This window comes from Balearica regulorum, chromosome 13, assembly GCF_011004875.1.
Source record: "Balearica regulorum gibbericeps isolate bBalReg1 chromosome 13, bBalReg1.pri, whole genome shotgun sequence".
Lineage (NCBI taxonomy): Eukaryota > Metazoa > Chordata > Aves > Gruiformes > Gruidae > Balearica > Balearica regulorum.
Genome location: NC_046196.1, coordinates 11,203,225 through 11,224,277, shown reverse-complemented (window position 1 = coordinate 11,224,277; position 21,053 = coordinate 11,203,225). Strand labels below are relative to the sequence as shown.

General features: G+C 36.7%; 1 protein-coding gene across 2 annotated transcripts in view; it reads left to right on the top strand.

Annotated features, from left to right (window-relative positions):
* Window positions 1-19,988, top strand: part of CHST8 (carbohydrate sulfotransferase 8) — a 182,473-nt gene extending 162,485 nt beyond the window's left edge. For both annotated transcript variants that reach the window (XM_075766019.1, XM_075766018.1), the window contains exons 3-4: window positions 16,249-16,286; window positions 18,569-19,988. In XM_075766019.1, the coding sequence (XP_075622134.1) occupies window positions 16,249-16,286; window positions 18,569-19,717 (1,187 nt within the window). In that variant the 3' untranslated portion in view covers window positions 19,718-19,988. The remainder of the gene's footprint in view (window positions 1-16,248; window positions 16,287-18,568) is intronic.
* Window positions 19,989-21,053: the final 1,065 nt, after the last annotated feature.

Below are 21,053 nucleotides of genomic sequence, written 5' to 3'. Positions count from 1 at the left end.
TCCCAGGTGCCAACAATGACCTCTTCCATTGGCTGGCAACACCTAAGAGCAGGTACATATGTTTAACATTTTGTATTTTGACTTTACTGGGCAGAAACTTAGAAAAGAAATATGTTCACAAGGGTGGAGCACTAAGTGCAGGGGCAAAGGCTTCTGGAGATGCCTGTGAGAAACAGATTTTAAGTGCTTAAATGTGGTTCACTGCCTGCTGAGACTAAGACCCTACAAGCAATAAAGACTTTTATAAAAGCTAATAAAGGCAGCTTTATTGGTTTTGTACAGCCATCATCAGCATTTTCCTTTCAATATCTATCTAATGACATGCTTTTTAAAAGAGTTATAGGCTTGTAAAGATCAATGAAAAAATAACGGACCATGAGCAGAAGTATTACAAGCCTGACATCTTCATGCCCATGCTGTTATGCAGGTTCACCTTAATCTGATGAGAGATGGCGGTACTACTGTACAAACCTACTTTTAGGAAGTGAGCCACATAAAACAGACAGGGTTTTAGCTTTCACTACATATCCCAGTTATGAATTGCACAGAGTTCTAGAAGAATACCTTTTTTAAAATATGAAATTGCAAAACCAAAACACTTTCATGTACATTAAAAATAGCAGCTTCAGTTATAAGAAGAAAGAAGAAAAGTTTTACAGATTTACACTTACTGCAAAAAGCACAGCATGAACCTTATCTATTTTTAATCTGAATTTGGACAATGAAAGTCAACTAAAACATTTTCTGCTTTTATTAAATTATTTAATTTAGGTTCTTAATTTAGGTTCTTAATCTGTGTAGTGTTTTAGATAGTAAGTTACAGCACTTTTATTTAAAAAAGTTTTACTTGGAATGAAAATCAGTATTACAAAAATATAGAATATGATGTGTTCATTACTATCTCGATTTCAATACGAGTGATGCATAGAAGAAGGAAAATTTTATTCAATAGTTTTGAACTAGTAGCAGAATTTTACATGCCATAAATATCTGGACATTTCTTTGTGTTAAAAGGAAACATTAAGATAAATATAATTAAATCCAGTTGAAACAAATGGGATTCCTCACTTGACCCAGGATTTCTGTATTACTTAAGTATTCAATAATTCTCTAATTCATGAACAAGTGAATTAGGGTTCATCAGTCCCTGTGTAGTTTTAAGGCAAGAGAAATCCCTATCTAGATTTCTAATTATTTGCAAGTTTATTGCTTAAACAAAGTCACATGCAGATAAGGGAAGGCAGAAAAGTGTTTGAAATACTAGAAATCCTAATAGGCACTTCTCTCAAGATGTTTGCGTATATTCATTTTGGTTATTGTGATGCCTTTAGCATGTTGAAAGAGAAGAACGAACCCTGAGAACAAGAAGGCAGCACAGTTCTATGGGGAAAATTGGTGCACAGCAATAAAAGACTAATTCCTTTTGGAAGACTCACAGAGGAGTAAGGTTTAAGCAAAGATACTACAACTAGTTTTAGATCTCTGTAGCCTCAATACAATGCAAAGAAATTCTTCCCTGTTATTTTACTGACAAAGACGAAATCATCACTAAGAATTACTGGAACAGACTTTGTCTAAACAATGTTAGTTATGTAGATTTTCAGAATATGATCAGAAGTAGTATTTCAAAAAACCTTAAAATCTCTTTATTTAATAGGCTTATATCCTATCCACATCCAAATTAGTTTCAAACATTCTATAGAAACAAATAAAGCTCACAAGACCTCACACTCAAAATCACACAAGTGGTTCATATATACACAAATCAAACTTTTGCAAGGAATATTTCTATTCTCTACATCTGTTTTCCTCTGTGACACTTTAGGCAAGATAAGATGTGAGGCCAAACAACTGTATAGTGGTATTTGAAAATTTATCCCAGAGGAGCAGAGTAAGAGCACTGGGAAAATGTCTGTGTCAGTGAGTACGTCCATCAGTGTTAACATACAAACAGAGGCAGAACTTTGAAGAAATTCCAAAACAAAATACGACTGGATAAAAAACTTTTGGGCATAAGTTTGAACAAAGAATGACTTTTTTTTTTCCTAAAGCATTGCTTGCGATCAGCAATATAGTCTTTATTTAAGGAGGCCAGCATCGTAAGGTTTGCAGAGCACTAATCACTTATGTTCTTGGTCATTAAGTTAACATGCACTGCACTTCTGAGGAAGGTGCATTCTTCCTATTTTATAGCTGTGGAGACTGAGGCAGAGAGATTTAGTGATGAACCCAAGCCTACAAAGTCAAGCATGCTAAGCTTATAATTTTATGTCACACAGACTTCGAAACCTACCACCCTGCAAACTGTTGAAAATTAAGTTCATCTAAAACCATCAGCAAGCCACAAAAAGAGTGTTGCCTACATTAAGTAACAAACTCAAATTGCCTGACCCATACTTAGGGTCATACTTAAATTTAACAAATTACTTAAGATTTTTTCTTCTATTAATTCACTCAAGACAGTATCTGCTGTCTTGTGATTTCACAGAATGCATTTTAAGAAACACACCATTATGAAATAAAGTTAGTCACTACAGAAGAGATCTCTTGACAACCCAGTGTTACAAAAATACAATCAAACTTTATACCAGAGGTTTGCCTCTAAACTTTAAGGATATATGTTGCTTCTCTGTAAAAATAAAGAATGTAATGAATCATTTAGTCTTTCAGTGAGTTCTCCAAGCTAATACACCAGTATGAAACCAGAATGGTTAGTAGCTGATTTCAGTATATCTGCAAGAAACAAGCTTGCTAAAGACCACACTGCCTATCTTTCCCACAGCAGATTTCTGTTATTACGAACGTAGTTTGAAAGCCTTCTCTAAAGGGTCTGACAGTCACCAAGGAAATCACTCACATTGCTTCTTCCAGCACTTGCTGTCAACAGCTTCACAATTACCACCTTCCTTAAGGGGGGGGGGGAGGAGGCAAATTATGTCAATTGATAGTCTAGAGTCTCATTTGTTTACAAGCAAAAACAGAGCTATGGATTCAAATCTAAGAGGTAGTAAACTGAGATCAGATCAAGCTTCCTATAATTTTAATGATTTGATTTTATTAATGTAAGATAGATTCTTCTCTTATAAGATTATCAGCTCTGCGCCACATACAAACCATACAAGTCAAAATACAGGTTTCTTCAGTTCCTCTCTGTAATTGGCATGAGACATTCTCTGAGGAATATACTCTGAAGAATTCCGCTTTTGTGCAAACAAACCAAATGCATAAGCAGTTATGGGAAGGGATTCAAGGGCATGCTACTGTGTATTTTCTGAAAATAAATGGAATCTTTATGTCCTGTATAGCAGAAAGTATAGAAAAGCTATCTGAAATTGCACACGGTATGCCTTTGCAAGTTTCAGTTCATTTCAGCTCCACCAAAGAAAGTTTAGAGCATCTGTGAAAACAGAATCTGAGACTGCATGAAAAGCATAAAACCAATTCCTGCCAGAAGGCCTTAGTCACTTTAAAATGAAAAAGAAAATGTAAAAGGGGTAAAAAAAGATCAAAACTGTATTTCCATCAGGAAACACAGATAGACATTTAAATTCATTCTAAACGATGATGCAAAAAATTTTTATTTCTGACTTAGTCCTTATGTTATAGTTTTTGACATCTTCACTCTGGATAATTAAAGCTTCTCCTACAGGCCATTATGACAGTTTTAAAAATTCTGTCCCTTTTAATGCAAGGAGAAAAAGTTGGAAAACAGTGAGAATGAGTGGAATAGTGATGTTCTTTTCCATACATCTTCCTGATGGTTTTAATTTTTCTTGAGGCAGAAACAGAAAGAAATGAAAAAGTGTGACCAAAATTTTATTCTGAGTATTAACACATTTATTTTCCTACATTAAAATTCTTGCAGAAACCAAAAAAGTCACTGACCATTTTATCCAACATATTTTCTTCAATAAAATTTAATAGGAAGAAGCTTGCTTTTCGCAAGCCCACTATAGTTTTCCAAAATACCTGGTTTCAGTAGAGCAGCACTAACTTCCAAATCCTTTTTGGGAAAAGTACAGTGAGAAGACACAGCATGAGTAAGAAGATTAGGAGGGCAGTTTATCACTTGCACAAATCAATAATGCATTACTACTTACTCACTGAGGAACTGATCCTGTACCCACTGAAGTAAACGTCAAATTTTTCATAGTTGAAAAGACAGTGCTATACAGTAGTAAATAACTATTGCTTAAACAGGAGCTGTTATAATACTGTAACAAAGTCCCAATTCCGATTCTCAGAGTAGCAAATCCTCAGACAATGGAGTTTACACATTTTAAATATTCTATTTCTGAACAATGAGTAATAAAGTTGTAGGGAACTCGGCCACTGGAATAAAAATAGAAACTCTTTTCTCCCCCCCCAGAACAACTCTAATACCATGAGAAGACCACCAAGTCAGATTTGCAAATAGTAAAAGATTTGTTTCTGATGAACACTATTCATTTTAATTGTAATAGTCACCTGCAGTTACAATGAAGTCACAACTTTGAATGTGTTTAACATAGCATCAAAAATGGAAATGAAGACTGAAATTGACTTTTCAAAGTTAAAATATCTATTAATAAACAATTGAGATAAACACAAAAGAGACTTAGATGCTACCTAGTAAAGTTGCATATACTAAATTTAAAAATAGGTCTTATCTAGTGTTTACACCTAAAGAGTACAACCTGTAAGCATTCTCAACAGAAATTCAACAAGATATTAAGTAGATCAGTAAAGAGTCCACATCTGAAGTGAGAGAGTTGCATGTCAGATGAATCAATTAGTCAAACAGGTAGCATCCTGTATGTGCATAGTTTTCTGCTACAGTCCTGGGGCTTAATCAGCACTAGAGCAGATGCATCAAAAAAGTTATGATATCAAATTACACTATTACACACATCCAGTCAGTGGCGTGCTACATTGTCAGGAAATAGTTCCATCTGTAAGACAATTGTGTCGAAGACTGAATTAGAATGGCAGATTATTTCAGAGATCCTTTAGCCAATGCATAATGGAAAGAATGAATTGTATATAATTGTATACATTGTACTGAGTGAACTATGAATATATTGAAATGCTCTGAACAGTGATCATCATAGAAAAGCTTTCAATGAAGTCAGACACATTCAGATACTTTCATCAGCTAAATAAAAAGTTACCTTCCTAGCTAACCATATTCAGCAACCAATTGGCTACTCACTGTTTGTGTGCACTGACTTACTTTGTAAGATGATTCAATTGTCATAGCAACTCTGTCCCAAATTTGGGTTGTGAAGGTAGATGCAAACAATTCAATCTCTCAGTTCGTATGGCCCCTTCTTGGGCTGATGCACCATTCTACATTGGGATACTAGAAAATTTAGGAAGTGCTATTGTATATGAATGAAAAATACAGATGTAATTACAAAGGGGTTCTCCCTTCAGGTACCACTGATGGTTCAGAGTGCTAGAGAGGCAAATACACTAGAGTCCTTCTGGCTCCTATAGCCCAGCAGTGGGCTACACAGGAAACAAGTGGCACCTGTAGAAAACAGGGAAGAATGACCAAATGGAGAATACCTGCCTTTTCTGCCTGCCATAGCAGATGTGACCCCTTTAGAAGGCTCAACCAGGTGTGAAAAGAATGATCACCAGTCCCCACAGAAGGCTATCTTCCTCTCACCCACATATGAGGTATACTGCCACACACCACTGCTGCATCTTCTCTTTTATTTCTCTATCAGCTCCTGTGTTTAAGTTGTGCAGGGGGAGGGAGGAAAATGAAGTGACTAGTAAAGTGAACAGAAGAGCCACGTGGATGGGGAAAGGCATTTACTGTAGCAGCAGCTCCGCGTGCACCCCACCCAAAGTATTCACAGGCAGCTATGGGTAAAAAAAAATAATGCTAAAATGGAGATGTAGAGCTGGGCTGGGAAGCCTGTAGGGGGAGAGACGCCAAAGGCCTCCCTCCAGTGCAAATACCAAGCTGTAAATGGATCAGACCCTGAGATATCCAGTTCCTAAAGGTAAGAGTTGTGAGCAGTGGTTAACAGAACAAACAGCAATCCTGCTGAATTGTCTTATAATGCCCACATGATATAATGCTTCGTTAAGCTCAAACCATATGTCCTAAGCACCTGAACCTGCAAGACACACATCATGTGAAATATTAAGCACCTTCAGCAATGCATGTCCATTTTAGCACAGTCCAGTACAAAATAGTTTAGACCTACTGAGAACTACCAGTTCTTATCTGATATGTATGTGTGTTTCTGTGGAGTTTTTCCCCTATTTCCACCCTGACTAGGTTTCTCTGTTCATTTCAAATCTTCCTGGGAGAAGTCTATCACTTTTCAGTCTCTCTCCCTGTTTAGCACTCAATCATTCATCTTCCTGGCTAGCATCTCAGGTTGACTGTATTTATTCAGGGAGTAGAACAGTTCTCCAGAAAACATTATAAACTTTAAAATTCAGTAATGGCCCTTTTTTCTACCTTTAGATGAGCTTTTCATGCTTTCTAACAAGTTAAATTGTGTGTTCCAAACATTTCAGAACATCTTAAAGCAGCCTGCAATTACACTTGAAACTTGAGTTTCAGGCTCACTAAAATTCAAGACTAGCACCTTGACTCTTCTTACCTGGGTTTCCAGCTCAGGACAAGTCCTGGATACTGAAGCAGTCAGCACTCAGGTTTGGAGCAGAACCATTCCCCTCTCATTCTTACTGAGATGAAAGTCAATCCAAGAGACTATTCTTATACAAGCAAATTGTTCTTTCAATCAGTCACTAAAATCTAGATGGAGAAGGTGTGCAAGTGAGCTCCATAACAAGAAATATGAATTCTTCCACCAAGGAGAATAGTAAGGCTGGTGAGAAATGACTAACAGAAAATCACCACTATCCTTCAGTTGCTCATTAGTGAGGAATAAAAGACCAGGCAAAAGAGCTCAATCCCTCACACCCAGTTTTCCCAGAACTGTCATCTCCTGCTTGTTTCTCACAGGTCACAGATCAAAGTCTGTCCAATTATCACCCTTTTTGCACTATGTTTTGTAGCTAAGTTGCAGGTGTTAGCTTTTTTTTTTAAATACTACATATTGATCTCTTATACTAGGAAGACTTGTCAGTAATTAACTATGAGAACAGGCAAAAGGGAAATGGTATCAGTTCCAGCTAATTGATTGTAAGACATAATAGCATACAGCATTTGAATGCACATCTGTGGTATATGATCCGCGGTCAATCTATCAAATCAGTGAACTTCATCACTCAGAGGCATGTCTGTGGAGATCTAGCTTTTTAAGTCTTCCCTGCAGCCTTCTCTTTTCATTTGTGCTTTCTCTCCCAAAGAAATGTCTCTACAAAGTGACATGAAAGCAGTCCAGAATTCTACCTGTCTTTCCTCCAGCAGAAAAACCACAGAAACTTTAGTGTCCTATTTGCAAAATTTCTTGAAACATTTCTGGGGTTCTACGTTAGCTATTCTAGCTAGCTAACTCCTCTTCCACTACAGTCACAAGTTACATGAAGTGCTTGCTTGAGATCTATTGAAACTCCTCTGGTTACCTGAATAGTTCTTACAGGCTACTAAATACAAATGCAGTGCTGTATTTTAACCTTAGCTTTGACTTTTTAATAAATCTGAATAAAGTGTAATGTCCTTGTCAAAAGTCATGCTATGAAGGCAATATGCAAATATTAAATATGGGAATGGAGAATAACTGAAAGGTATTAAGTAGAAATTGCAAGTAACTGCTGACAGTGCCTGAAAGCTAATGATGCTAATTAACGATATTCCCAGGAATAGGTCCAAAGAAAGAACAGGGAATACAATAGCACAGGCTTGACTTTCCTGCTTTCTTAATTTATATTCAGTAAGAATTCTATGAAGTCAGAAAATGGCACTCTAATTAGGATGGTTAAATAGCAAAGAGAAGACAAAGTAAACAAGTAGTGGTACCTTCCTCATAATAAATTCACAAACTTCTTGTATTCATTCAATTAAGCTTGCAACATAGAAGTACCATGCATCTCCCTTTCCTTTATTAGCTGTCAAGGAAACAGACCAAGTGTGAGTTACATAATTATTCAGTCAAGGAAATGGATTCAGTATATTTTAGAACACAAGAACATTATAAAAACACAGTAGTATGTGTCTTTAATGGTTCATATACCTGTTCCATGGACATGTTGCAAGTTAAAGAAGTATCAGGGGTTTCGAATGCCACGTAACACAAGAACCTTCTCTTCAAACAACTTATGATCTCAACAATGGAGATGAAAAAGCCTCATTACAAAGCCCGAAAGTAAATTAATAACTTCCTGAACAAGACTAACACCAGAGTTCCAAACAATACTCAGCTAATGCAGTCACTGCAGATATGTAGGTAGTAGGACTTACCAGGAAGTCACATCAACACTTTAATTGAGGTTTTGATTCAAAAGGAATTTATTCCTCCAAAATGCTACTATTTCTGTTTCTACTTCTCTCTTGCTGCTTGGACTCTGATGAATCAAAAAAATTGCAAGGCAAACAATATCAATACCACTATTTCTCACAGGAATTTGTGTTTAGAATAATGGAAAAATAAACAGAAGGTTTTGTTTCTGGTATTTCTTATTAGTATACAGAAAAATGTGAAGCTAAACAGACAGGAGGCAAGCTGTCCAAGAGGTACAAAGCCTTTATAAGGGAGGAACAACAGCAGGCGGATAACCTGGGTATTTTGTCTGAGAAACATTGTGTAGACATAACCGCTATACTTAGGTGGCACCCACGTTTAGAAACTGTGGTTATCAGCTCCATACTGCGATCTTTTACTCCAAGAATCCCCTGCTGGAAAAAAGCCAAGAAAGCTGGGTATGAAGGATGGCCTAAGTGAAAATGTCAAGAGGGGCATTACACCAAGAGTACTGGCCTCAAGGGAGTTAATCAGGGAATCAAGAAGGAAGCAATGACCATGTGGCAGCAGCCACAACTCAGCAAGCGCTATGCTTCAGTGTGATTATTTTGTCCAGTTTTGCTCAATCCGGACATACAAGATTGGCTACTGGTACCAAACACGCACTGGGAATACCAAGTTCTTTGACAGTATGAAAATCCTCAAGTGGCAAACATTAAAAATCACTTAACATGTGTTCTGATCTCTATTTTGGTTCCCCCATTTGTAATTTTTTTCTTGTTCAAACTGATGGATGAAGTTAACACTTTTAATTATTTCCAGGGTATGCCCGTCAGAATTGCATTGCTTTCCCCATATACAGTACTTCTGTCCAGAGACTCCCTTACTTCATTAAGATGGAAAGTCATTTCAGTCACTAAAAGCCATAGTAATTGTGTTTTAATCAACTGAAGTGCACACAAACTGCTACCATCCTAAGTACCCCATGACACAAATGCAGCACAATACTGCATTGCCTGCTGCCTATGGGACAGAGAAACTGCAGATTTGCCTGGTTTAGAAATACAAAGCTAACTGTTTCACTTAGACTCAGTGCCTACCTCTCGGAAGCTGACACAGATTGAAAAAGCACAAAATCGATATCAAGTAATTCAGTCTGTGCACAATACTAACACAGGAGAGGGGAACACGAAGGTGAATGGCTATCTTTTTGGGAAGTATTCTACTTCACCACAACAACCGCTTAAGAATAAGCCACAAGTCAGAGTTCAAACTTCCTCAAATAGATTGCATTTAAACTATTAAAAATTGCATGCTTGGCAATGGTAGGATTGAAACAAAAAGCTTAGAAATCAGGAAGAATGAGTTATGTGATGTACAACAGAACTCACATAGGAAAGAAATCTCAAAGAGATAAAAAACCCCTAACACTTAGTAGCTTGGCAAACTTCTTATGCCTTCTCAAAATAGGAAAAAAAGAAGCTCTTTACTCAGAGAGTCATGCTTAACTACTTAGAGCTCTAAAGGGCTACTTTGGAAACCAGGAATTAGCCACAGAAATGTTCTATCCATCCTCCCCTGTGCAAAGGAAATAACCATCAAACCTGTCCGTTAAGTTTTCAGCTCCTTTAAATCAGCAACTGGACTTAAAGGATCAGGTGGACTTAAGAATCCAGTTCTTTGCTGCAAAGCATAATGGGAGATTGATGTTACATACCAGAATAACAGAGGCATGAGAACATAAGAAGTTTTAACATTTGCACAGCAAACAAGTAAACATTATTTTATATAACTGCACTCAACTTCTTCTGTAAGTCTTCAATGCAGTATATTTTTATCAGAATAAAAGTGCAGTCCTGTCAGATGTCACTGTTAATGAACATCCCTCTGAAAAGTATGAAATATCCCAGCTAGATTTTCCCTCTAAGAGGTTTTTCTAGCATCAGCATTGCTGGCAAGGGCAACAGTAAACTGATAGAACACAAATAAGTTTCAAATTGAGAAGGATCAATCAACATGGAGTTAATCAAATGCAGACATTCTTGTTTATGGAAATAATACAAGCTTAGCTTTTGTTACCCTCTCAAAAGTGCTGGATCACACCAGAGATCATAGAAAGCACTGAAGGAGTCACAAATAATTGCGTCTAGAGAAATACTAACATCACATCATGGAAGCAAGAAGCAGTATTCTGAAGTTAATAGTCCTTTTCCTCCATCATGGCTATAAAAACCAGGACTCCCCTGGAACACACACCACCTACCAGGGGCAAAAATACATCAGTCTCACAGTGAGGTTCATCAAGAAGTTGCAGTTTTATACTGCATGCAGCCCATGTGCCCTACAATTAAGCTCACCCAAGAATCCTTCCCTCAGCAGCTCAGTCCCAAACCCCACTGGGCCAGCTTCATACAAGCTCAAAGTATTTCTACAGCCCACAGTTCACTGACACATGGTATGTTAAGGCGACACACATCCAACTGCCTGGATAGCATGTAAGTGAGAATCTGATATACCCAAAGACATGCAGCAGAACTTGAACCTCAAAACTTTAGTCTTTGGTGGATAAACTACATCTCAGTACTCGAGCAGTCATCTGCACTGCGGTGAACTGAACATCATGATTAGAAGTCAGATACCTGCATTCTAATCTAGACGTTACTAAAGACTCACTGTATGAGTCTGGATTTAAATTTTTCAGAGCAGAATTTGACTGGTAACACAGGGGTTTTACATAATCAATATTTGAGTTTGCAATTCAAAACATGACAACCTAAAAATGAGATCAGGCAGATGCAGCTATTAGCCTCTGCTTCTCATGAGTGAAAAGCTGGAATAGTAGCAAATCACTTACCACGCTTTGTGATGTAAAGTAAAAAAAAAAATTACTACATGGTACATACTGTAGCAATGGATATCAGAATAAAGTATTCACAGTAACATCTAATTTTTCCAGAAAAGCTGCATTACAGATGACTTCCCCAATAATTCACTCTTACAATTCGGAAATAAAATAATTCTTTTCACACATGTAATTATTCTGCCACCAAATACAAAATGGTGCCATAAAAGTGAAAGGTGCTATGGAGGCTGTGTTGGACTGCTTTCATTTCAAGAGTGACAGACAGGTTATTTGGTCAAATTGCAGGAAGCTCAAGGTTTTCCTGCATGCAATCTGTCATTCGTAGAGGATACAGTAAAACGTATGTTGTGTTATCTTTACCATTGCAACAATTAGTGTGCAGACATGAGAATAGACACTGTGTGTCACAAATACATGACTTCACAAGTCTCTAAAACATGATGATGCACGTCCTGTCACTAAGCATTTAGCTTTGACAAGTGTATCATTTAACCAAAGCATTCACTGCAAAAGTTTACTCATCTGTGGAAAATGACGCTGCATACTTGTAGCTTCACTGGGGACTCAAAGAGGTTAGATTATATAGATTCACTGTATAGGTTTGCTTCTTTCTTGATGCACAATTTAAGATGTAAAGAAGGCTTAGCAAAGCTGTAGCACTTTGCCTCATTAATTTTGTCTGTAATAAAATGAGGTAGAATGTAGCTTAGATGGGAACTTTTGAGGGAGTTTTCCCTAATCAAATTTTGGATATAAAAAAGATTATACATAATGTACAATTAAAACAGATACACACATACAAAGTTTGTTCTATTAATTAGGCCTCAATTTCAAAATAAAAGCATTTTAATAAGAGACTTGGAATACTTTTAAATATTTATACATATATATTTTTATATATGTAAAACCAAAAAGAATTTACAATGGTAGCAACCTTACAGATCATTTTCTTTAATAAGTAATTTTATTCAAATATGTAAACAATTAGACACCAGAGTAAGTCAGGATCAGAAATGGGCAGTTCTTCTATACTGTAAAAGCTAAGAGTTCATTTTAAATGACAAAAAAACCTGGAAAAAGATAGTCTGACCAGTATTTTGGTGAAAATCCTTTTCAAGCTAAAAATTTGTCCTGCTAATTAGAATTCTGAGTACTAGTCTATTATTCATTCTGTGATTAAGTACATGGTGTTGTCTTGGAGTACAGACCTAAGACTGGAGCATATGCAGATAGGACTCTCGACGCAGATGTTCATGCAATGACAGTAATAGCCCTTTCAGAGTGTATTCCACAAATCAGGATGAAGCAAATAAGTATACTCTGCTCACAAAAGCCCATTAAGGGATGGAGTCACAGATGCAGACTTGAAGTTATCATTTTTATTAAAAAATATTTCTGCTGTAGTGTAGTCTCAGAACAGAGGAAAACACCAGAGGCAAACCAAAATTAGGTCTTGAAGCAGAGATAGAGGAGAAGGCAGAGAGGCAAAGCTATATTACATTACACAGGGAAGGTGAAGGCCATTTTATTGTGTTGCTAGTAGCATTTAAAAAAAAAGAAAAGCTCACAGTGGGTTTGACTATATGGTAGGACTGGATGAAGCTTACATAAGGCTTGCATTTCATGAACAACAACAAAAGCAGACATAAAACACAGGGCAAGCTTAGACCTGGAAAAATCATAGTTGCACAAGGGGAAGAGAAAAGAACACCATGAAAACTGACATAAACAATGTACAATTGATAGAATGATTCTGTGCCTCTGCTATTCTCTCTCTGAGCAATAGTGAGATGTTGGTCATCAGCGTGTCTAGCCCCAAACATTTAATGGTCACTAACTTCATCTGGGTACAGCAGACACCAGTGGTTTATTTATGGCAAAACAAAATTATTACCATTTTAGCAATAACATCTGAGAGCTTGTAAGTAACATGGACAGTAAAGATCTAGCATAACATTAAATTTAGATTTTGGTTAGTATAGTAGATCTATGCAATATAGCTTCTCCAAGTTCACTGCGCTTAAGAGGTTTTTTTTCCATGTAGCTTTAAATCCGAAGTGACAGACTGTATCATGAGAAAGGCAGCTAAAAGAAGCCAACTTTAGAAGTCACAAATTCAGAAAACATTGAAGAGATTGGCAAGTGCTTCACCAAACATTTACATTAAACATGAATTGTTGTTCTGATTACATCTTAAGCCAGTAAATGAAGAATCATTTTTTAAACAGTTACTCATCTCCTACTAGCATTTGTTTTTTTAAAGCACAGCATATCAGTGCAAAGTATCAATCTCTCAAATAAGTTACCTTTATAAAAACACTACTACAAAAACATAATTAGTCATAATTAACCACAGAGAGATAAGGTCTCATACCTGCTCTTTGCACTTTTGTGGGATTTTTTTAAATAATTATTATTCATGGCAGATACATACCAACTTTAACAGGTAATTACACAAAGTGTGTGGTTTTGCTATGAGTATCACTGGTCCCATTGAAGTCAGGACAAATGATCACAACTAAACAAACCTGGGGAAAAACAAAACACATTAACCCTAGTGTTTACAATTTGGACACAGCAAGTGCTCCAATATTTGCATGTGATTCTGTCCAAAATACTTTTGGACAAATAGTTTTCCAACAGGTGACCAAGTCTTTTCTTACCTATTTATGTTTTCAATTGTGAAAGCTCAAAAATGCTTTCAGAAAGGAGTGGATCTGTAGATATTATATGATCCTATCTTTTGGGGATGGTTGTGCAACCATTCTACTATCTTACACTGGCAGGCATAAATATTTCTGCTACTGTGAACTAGTTAAATATGCAAATTTTCACCTATGCATGTTGACAGTATTGACAGCCAAAGTAAATCTCCAAGATCTGTGACAGAGGATGAGGCATGACTTAACACTACTCAAATCAGTTTAAAAGACAGACCCACAAGTGAAATATTTGGGAGGAATAAATTGGTACCAAACAGAATGGTGACTATTGTCACCATAACAACAACAACATTATTATGAGAATTACCAAGAGCATTATATTACATATACACAAGAAACCAAGAGATATCCATAGAAAATGAGCAGAATTGACCAACCCCCAACACCAGAATAAATTTCTTAACAGTGCTAACTTTTCAAAGCTGTACCTGACATATGATTTCTGCCTGTAAGAGGAGAACATAACAATGGTCTGAATTTATAAGGAAAATATTTAATTTGAAGCTCTGCCACAAGAAAACCTAAAGTAAAAGTTAAGCAACTACTCCAACTAGCTGTATTAATGATGCCTTAGAGTGGAGGCCAAGCAGCCAATGCAAAACTAGCTCAAAGTGGCTTAAAAGGTATGCCTGTAGGGTTAGCAAAAGAGAGGTTAAATCTGCTGACAAACAAAATGTTTTCATGGTTTAAACAGATCACCCATGCTCTAGTATCAATTCTTTCAAAGCGCTCAGTTTTTGCTACTTTTTTGGACAGCAGTTTCCATACCTTCATCGCTCTAACATATTCAGTATCAGTAGAACAAACATGATTCTTTAACCGATCACATCACGAACTGGACAGCATGTCAATAACGTATCCTAAAGCCTGGTGCAACAGAATCAGTTTTAATCCTCCAGAACCCACACATGGATGCTTTCTCTTTTGAATATACCTTCTGACTATTTTCCAGCTAAACATTTTTGAGAAGCAGCTGGGAAAATGCTTACAACTCTTCCTATAGGATGTCTAGACCTTATTTCTGATGAAGTAAAAATAATATGCCCTTTGCTTTTAACAGGCACAGAATCACAATATCCCCATCCACCTCAGGTTTATTGCTAACTAATTGCTGCAGTGGAATTAGAGCTCAAACATGAGCCAAAAGAGCAACAAGCACTGCTAGATGAGCCCTAACAGCATAGAAATAACCATAGCAATTTTACTCAGACTCTACTATAAACACCAGTTGGTAGATCTGATTAAAAAAAAAAAACAAACATGATTGATCATGTAAGTTGGACTTGCTACTTTAACTGCAATAAGGTACAATGTGAACATGCATAGTGTTTCTGAGCACTTTCATAGTACCATGGAAATTAATCTGATGGGACCAAGCTATTCCCAGTGATGTTTTCAATTACGATGCTTTGGAAAACCTTTACCTGTAATCGTCCTTATCAAAGAAGCTGTGGATTCATAATGCAGACTTAAGCTGAAGTCTTCAAGCAACTGAAGTTCTCATGCAGTGACAGTGATGACAGCAGTTTTATAAGTTGAAAAGCCCCAAACTAATTTCATAATTAAGAAGTGCTTTCCATAATACATTCTTGTAGTCTTAACTTATACTTAGCAGAGATTAGGAACAGAAAAGAGATCCTACACACATGCTAAAGCTGCCTTCTAGCATTTTCACATCTTTATTATTATATTTTCAGGTAGACATCACTGTAGAATCCAGAAGATTTGGCAAAACACAATTCTGTATTGTTTTGTCTCTCCAAAACTCTACAAACATTACCTCACATATATAACACCACTGCGTGTTGCTTTGGTTTTACAGCAAAGGATAGTACTCAATGCAAGCTATTACTATGATTAAGTGCCATACTATCCAAAGTTGGGGGGAAGAAGCCACACAGCTTGAGGTAAGTACACAAAGAATAGCCTTTTTTAGAGCTCTAACCTGGGATCACAAATTTCAGCTGCTTCTCATTCTGCTGCTAGTCTTTTAGCTGAGGTTAAGCAATCACTTTTCTCCATCTCATTTCCCCATCTGTAAAAGCAAAGACAAGACATTCACTCCATTTCACAATGGTGATGACATCCATAAGTAAAGAGGCTTTCCAAAGAATATTGTTACTATGACATATGCATTATGATTTATCAGTAGTCATACTTATCATTGTATTAACAGAACTTGTTTCTGTTTTCCTTTTAGTTACTGAGGACACACTTATCAGTCCAGCAAAATTGAAACTAATGTTTTTATTTTTACCAAATAATGACTTTAATTTCTTTCTTTGTTTAGGGATAAAATATAACATGGGATTCCAGCAACCAAAAAAAGTAAGTTTTCAGAAGTACATAAGGAAAACTATACCCATATTCTGAGTATAGAATATGGTTAGAGATGGCTCAGAATAAGGCCACTAGACTGGAGATGAAGCATTGAAAAGAGGAAGAAATACATTAAAGCTTTGCAGTGAAGTGCAAATTTTCCTTTTAAAAAATGAATTCAATAAGCTGTGCAACTATAGTTTTTATGAGTTTTTTCCTAGACTGGATATTGCTAAGAGATACTGTAAACTTTGCATATATTAATATTCTGTATGAAATCATACTGATCAAATGAATGTCTTGAGAGGTACTTAAAAATAGGCTAAAGAAAAATACTGGTGAGATTCCTCCATCTAGTGGCTGTTAGCACACTCACAGCAGCAGTGAATGGCTGCGGTGGGCTGTCACACTTTCATAGTTAAAGGACAAGTGCAAAATATGTAAAGGAACAACTGTGCAACCATTCATTCAACCATTGCCTGGTGAAATAAGTTAGATGTGATTGACATCACTCCATCTCTACAGCTCCAGCTTGACCTTCTGGATGAAAAGTTACACTGACAGAAGACATTCTAATCATGGCATTTGAGTTTCCCAAAAACTGTAGGTTCATCATCATCTTTGTCATTAAAGGTGCAAACATCTAGAAAGTCTGAATTTGATCACCTTAAAATATCAACCACATCACGAGCAAATAAGATTTAATTTCAGCCACTCTGTAAAGGGTAATATTTAGAAATACATCTGGTATTTTACCTAGACAAAGACTTTAATACACCTTTGAGTACCAGAAACAACCTCTGCAGATAAAAGCAGAGTACAACAGTCCCATCAACTGAATGCATAGTGTCTTGTATAAATTATCAACTGGTTTCCCAGTCTGCACATCACATACCACCTCCACTACCAGAACAGTCAGCAAAACATTTTAGAAGCCTAAGTTGTGCAATAGCTTGCACAGTACTCTAAAAATTGTGTTTAATACTGATCTGTTCTGAGTACTGTATAATAGTTATCAATTTAAGCAAGTCACCTACAAAATAATACAATTTGATTTTTTTCTTCTTTTGTCACCAATGCTTTTTGTAATGAATATTGAGTCTTTTTTGAGACTTTTTTGTAATCTCTCACCTTTAAAGATGTGGCAAGATATAACCTCCATGACAGCATAAGTTACCTATAGCATCCCTTTTTTTCAGCCAGAGAGACTTGTGAAATCATTATTAAGGTTTAATCTGCCACCTTGAAAGAGCATGACCCTACTAATCCCCACACTGAACTAATTTTAAGGTATGCAGTATCTTATTTGTGAAGCCAGTTTTAAATACTATTAGGGAACATATAAAAACTGAAAATCAGAAATTTACAGTTTGTAAAACCTCTAAGTATTTTGAGTAAGCAATAAACCTTCTGCAACTATATCTGCTTCCTCTGTTGAAATACTCCCTAGTGGTTCATATGCCACTACTCCCAGGTGAGTTCTCAAAACAGGGATGATATGTAGTTAAACAGTGTCCAGAACCTAATTTTAGTCTTTGAGGCTTAGACATGGAGACGGATTTAATTCAGCTGCTTTGAGAAGCAGGAAGTAATGGAGCACATCTGGGCTGTATGCCAAAAGAAGTATTAACCACTGAGATCCACCTGATGAAAAAGAGCAGGTCCCAGAAAACACTTATCCATAGACCTGCTTTGCTTGCTCTGTTTCCACTTGCCTAATCCCAGCCACAGCTTCATTCCCATCCCTTACTGCTTCTCATCAAGCCTCAATTGCTTTGTCCCAGGCTGAGTTCACTCAAGCCTCCCTTTGGGGTCCCTATTCATGCTGCTCCCACCAAACCCACTTCTCTGCAAGGCCTCCATGTTCCCCCTGCAGTCCTTTCTGCTTCTTCTCTCTTCCCACTCTTCACTCCACTTTACAAACACTATAAACCTCCCTTCCCTGTCAGATACCTTTTGTGGTAATTTCAAAAGATGACATATCAAAGACAAAAGTACCTATCAAAGACTGGGTACAGGCACCACCTAAAATACAGTTAAACCCAAACCTGAACTGGAATTTACCAGTTCAGGCTTATCTCAGCCTCTGGATTTTATGTAAGCACAAAACAAGATGACAAAATAATTACCACAATGTAGGCACAGCACTGAGGACTTTCAGCAATGCATTTTGCTGTACAATTCTGCCAAACTCAGAGTGTATGAAAGATCCACACCGAGTTATACAAGCTGTTAGTAGTAACAAACACACTCTCATTTACTAACATCTTTAATCTATTTTTCCCCATCAGGACTGTGTTTCCAGCAATAACCAGGAGAGAAGATTAAGAAAAATTACTGCAGACGGAGCAGCAACAGTAAAGCAGAGCTATTCATTACACCTATCTGAAAACGTGCCCACTAAGCTTCAAAGCACAGACAGAAGGCAAAGCAGCATAATGTTTGCTATGAAAGATCAACAGAAAGGTGAAGAAATTAATTCCATCAGGCTCCATAAACGGAGGAGGAGATTTATAATTAAAAAGAGCCCAATTCTGATTTCCATGAACAGCTCCATTCCCAACCTGCCCACGCTTAAATCTGAGGACAGAAACAACAGCAAGTGGAAGAGTCTCTATCAGATCCAAAGAGAAAGAAAGCAGATTATGAGAGAAACTTGTTCTAAATACAAGAGTAATAATAGAAGAATAATCACTCCTTATCATGTTTCTAGAATATTTGTAGAAGACAAATATAGAGTTTTATACTGTGAAGTGCCAAAAGCTGGCTGCTCTAACTGGAAACGGGTGCTCATGGTTCTTAACGGGCTGGCTTCTTCCACAAAAGATATACAGCACAACACAGTGCACTATGGAAACTATCTAAAAAGACTGGATGGGTTTGATCACAAAGGAATTTATCACAGGCTCAACACTTACACAAAGATGCTTTTTATTCGTGAACCTTTTGAAAAGCTAGTATCTGCATTTCGGGACAAGTTTGAACATCCAAACAATTACTACCACCCGGTTTTTGGAAAAGCCATCATTTCCAGATACCGCGTCAATGCCACCAAAGAAGCATTAAGGACAGGCTCTGGAGTCAAATTTAGAGAGTTCATTCAATATCTCCTGGATGTGCATAGGCCAGTGGGTATGGACATCCACTGGGATCATGTCAATAAGCTTTGCAGCCCATGTTTAATAGACTACGACTTTGTTGGGAAATTTGAAAGTATGGAAGAAGATGCAAACTTTTTCTTGCACTTAATTGGTGCTCCACAAAACTTAACTTTTCCCAAGTTTAAAGATAGGCACTCTGATGAAGAAAGAACTACCACTAAAATTACACAACAGTATTTTGCACAGCTTTCTCCTTCTCAGCGACAACGAAGCTATGACTTTTACTATATGGATTATTTGATGTTTAACTACTCAAAACCTTTTGAAGACTTATATTGATTTGAGAGCTGGGACATTTCCACAGTCACATTAGTTGAATTATGTAACAAATCCAGGTGGCTTCTGTTTGTATATACTTGTCTGTTAGTAAACAATTGGTTGAAGAGCAGGAAAAACCCAAAACCGAACATAAATGGCTAGTGATGTTTACACCTTCACCTTAATTGCCTCCTTTTTCAAATTGTATTTTTTCTATAATTTCTCCATATTAAATGTATGTACATATACATATATTATGTCAGGGCTCCCAAATAAAGCACGTAATTTTCCATGCTGCTGTGGCCTGTGTTTGCACTGGGAGGATGGTTTGAAACGGGAAAACACAGCTGATAATTCTACAGTGGAGCCAGTATTTCAAGCTCTTTACTATTTAGAAAATAAGCCTGAAAGTGATAGCGTAGCAACAACAACAAAAAAATACACTGAGTAATATATACAGCTCATGGAAGTCTGCAACACATGAAGCCATACACTAAATGAGTCAAACACTATGTGGTTGAAGTTGATCATAGATTGTTATCTCCCGATGTTCATAAGTTAGTTAAGAAGAAAAGTCTATCAGGCTTACACTGTTCAAATACACACTGGTGAAAACAACCAATACCTAATGACCATGTGAGTGCAGTATTAAACCAGATGTTGCAATTCAGAGTGTGGATGTGTTCTTCCCCTTCAATATTTCCCTTATGGCACATTCATCTGCCAAAAGATAAAATGCAGGCGAACATTTGCATCTTTATAAATGTTATTAAGATTCTTTTAATCCTTTGCATTAACATAAATCTCTGGTTTAATCTTCATAGTCACCAGGAATATCAAATCTTTCCTTCATAATAACAAGCAAGAATAAACACTACTTCCTGCCCAACAGGGTAGTTCTTTTCATTGCTGCAAACAATTTGCACATGTTTATTTCAGTAACAATTAGATCTGACTTAACACACAAAAAATATTCCAGGTGGTTTAGTTCAGTTGTTCATTTTCTATACTCAAAAAGGCTTTCTTTCATCACTAGCAGAAGTCTCTTGTGAAAAATCAAATACTGGACCTTCCACCGGTTTTGTAAATCTTCACTCTAATTCTGTAGGCAGTACCCTTGTTTACATGTCATTTAACCACATGAAATGTTGACATTTAAATTGGCCATATTGGAACAAGTCTCAAACTCTATCACAATGCCAAACTAACTCCCCAGTAAATTCTAAAGTCTGTATCTCACAACCAAGAATTCCACCGTGACTGACACTATATAAATGTACAAACACCTAAGAAACACCTGAAAAAATTATTTTAAAATACCTTGTATTGAAAGCTGTACTAACAAATACTTCACACG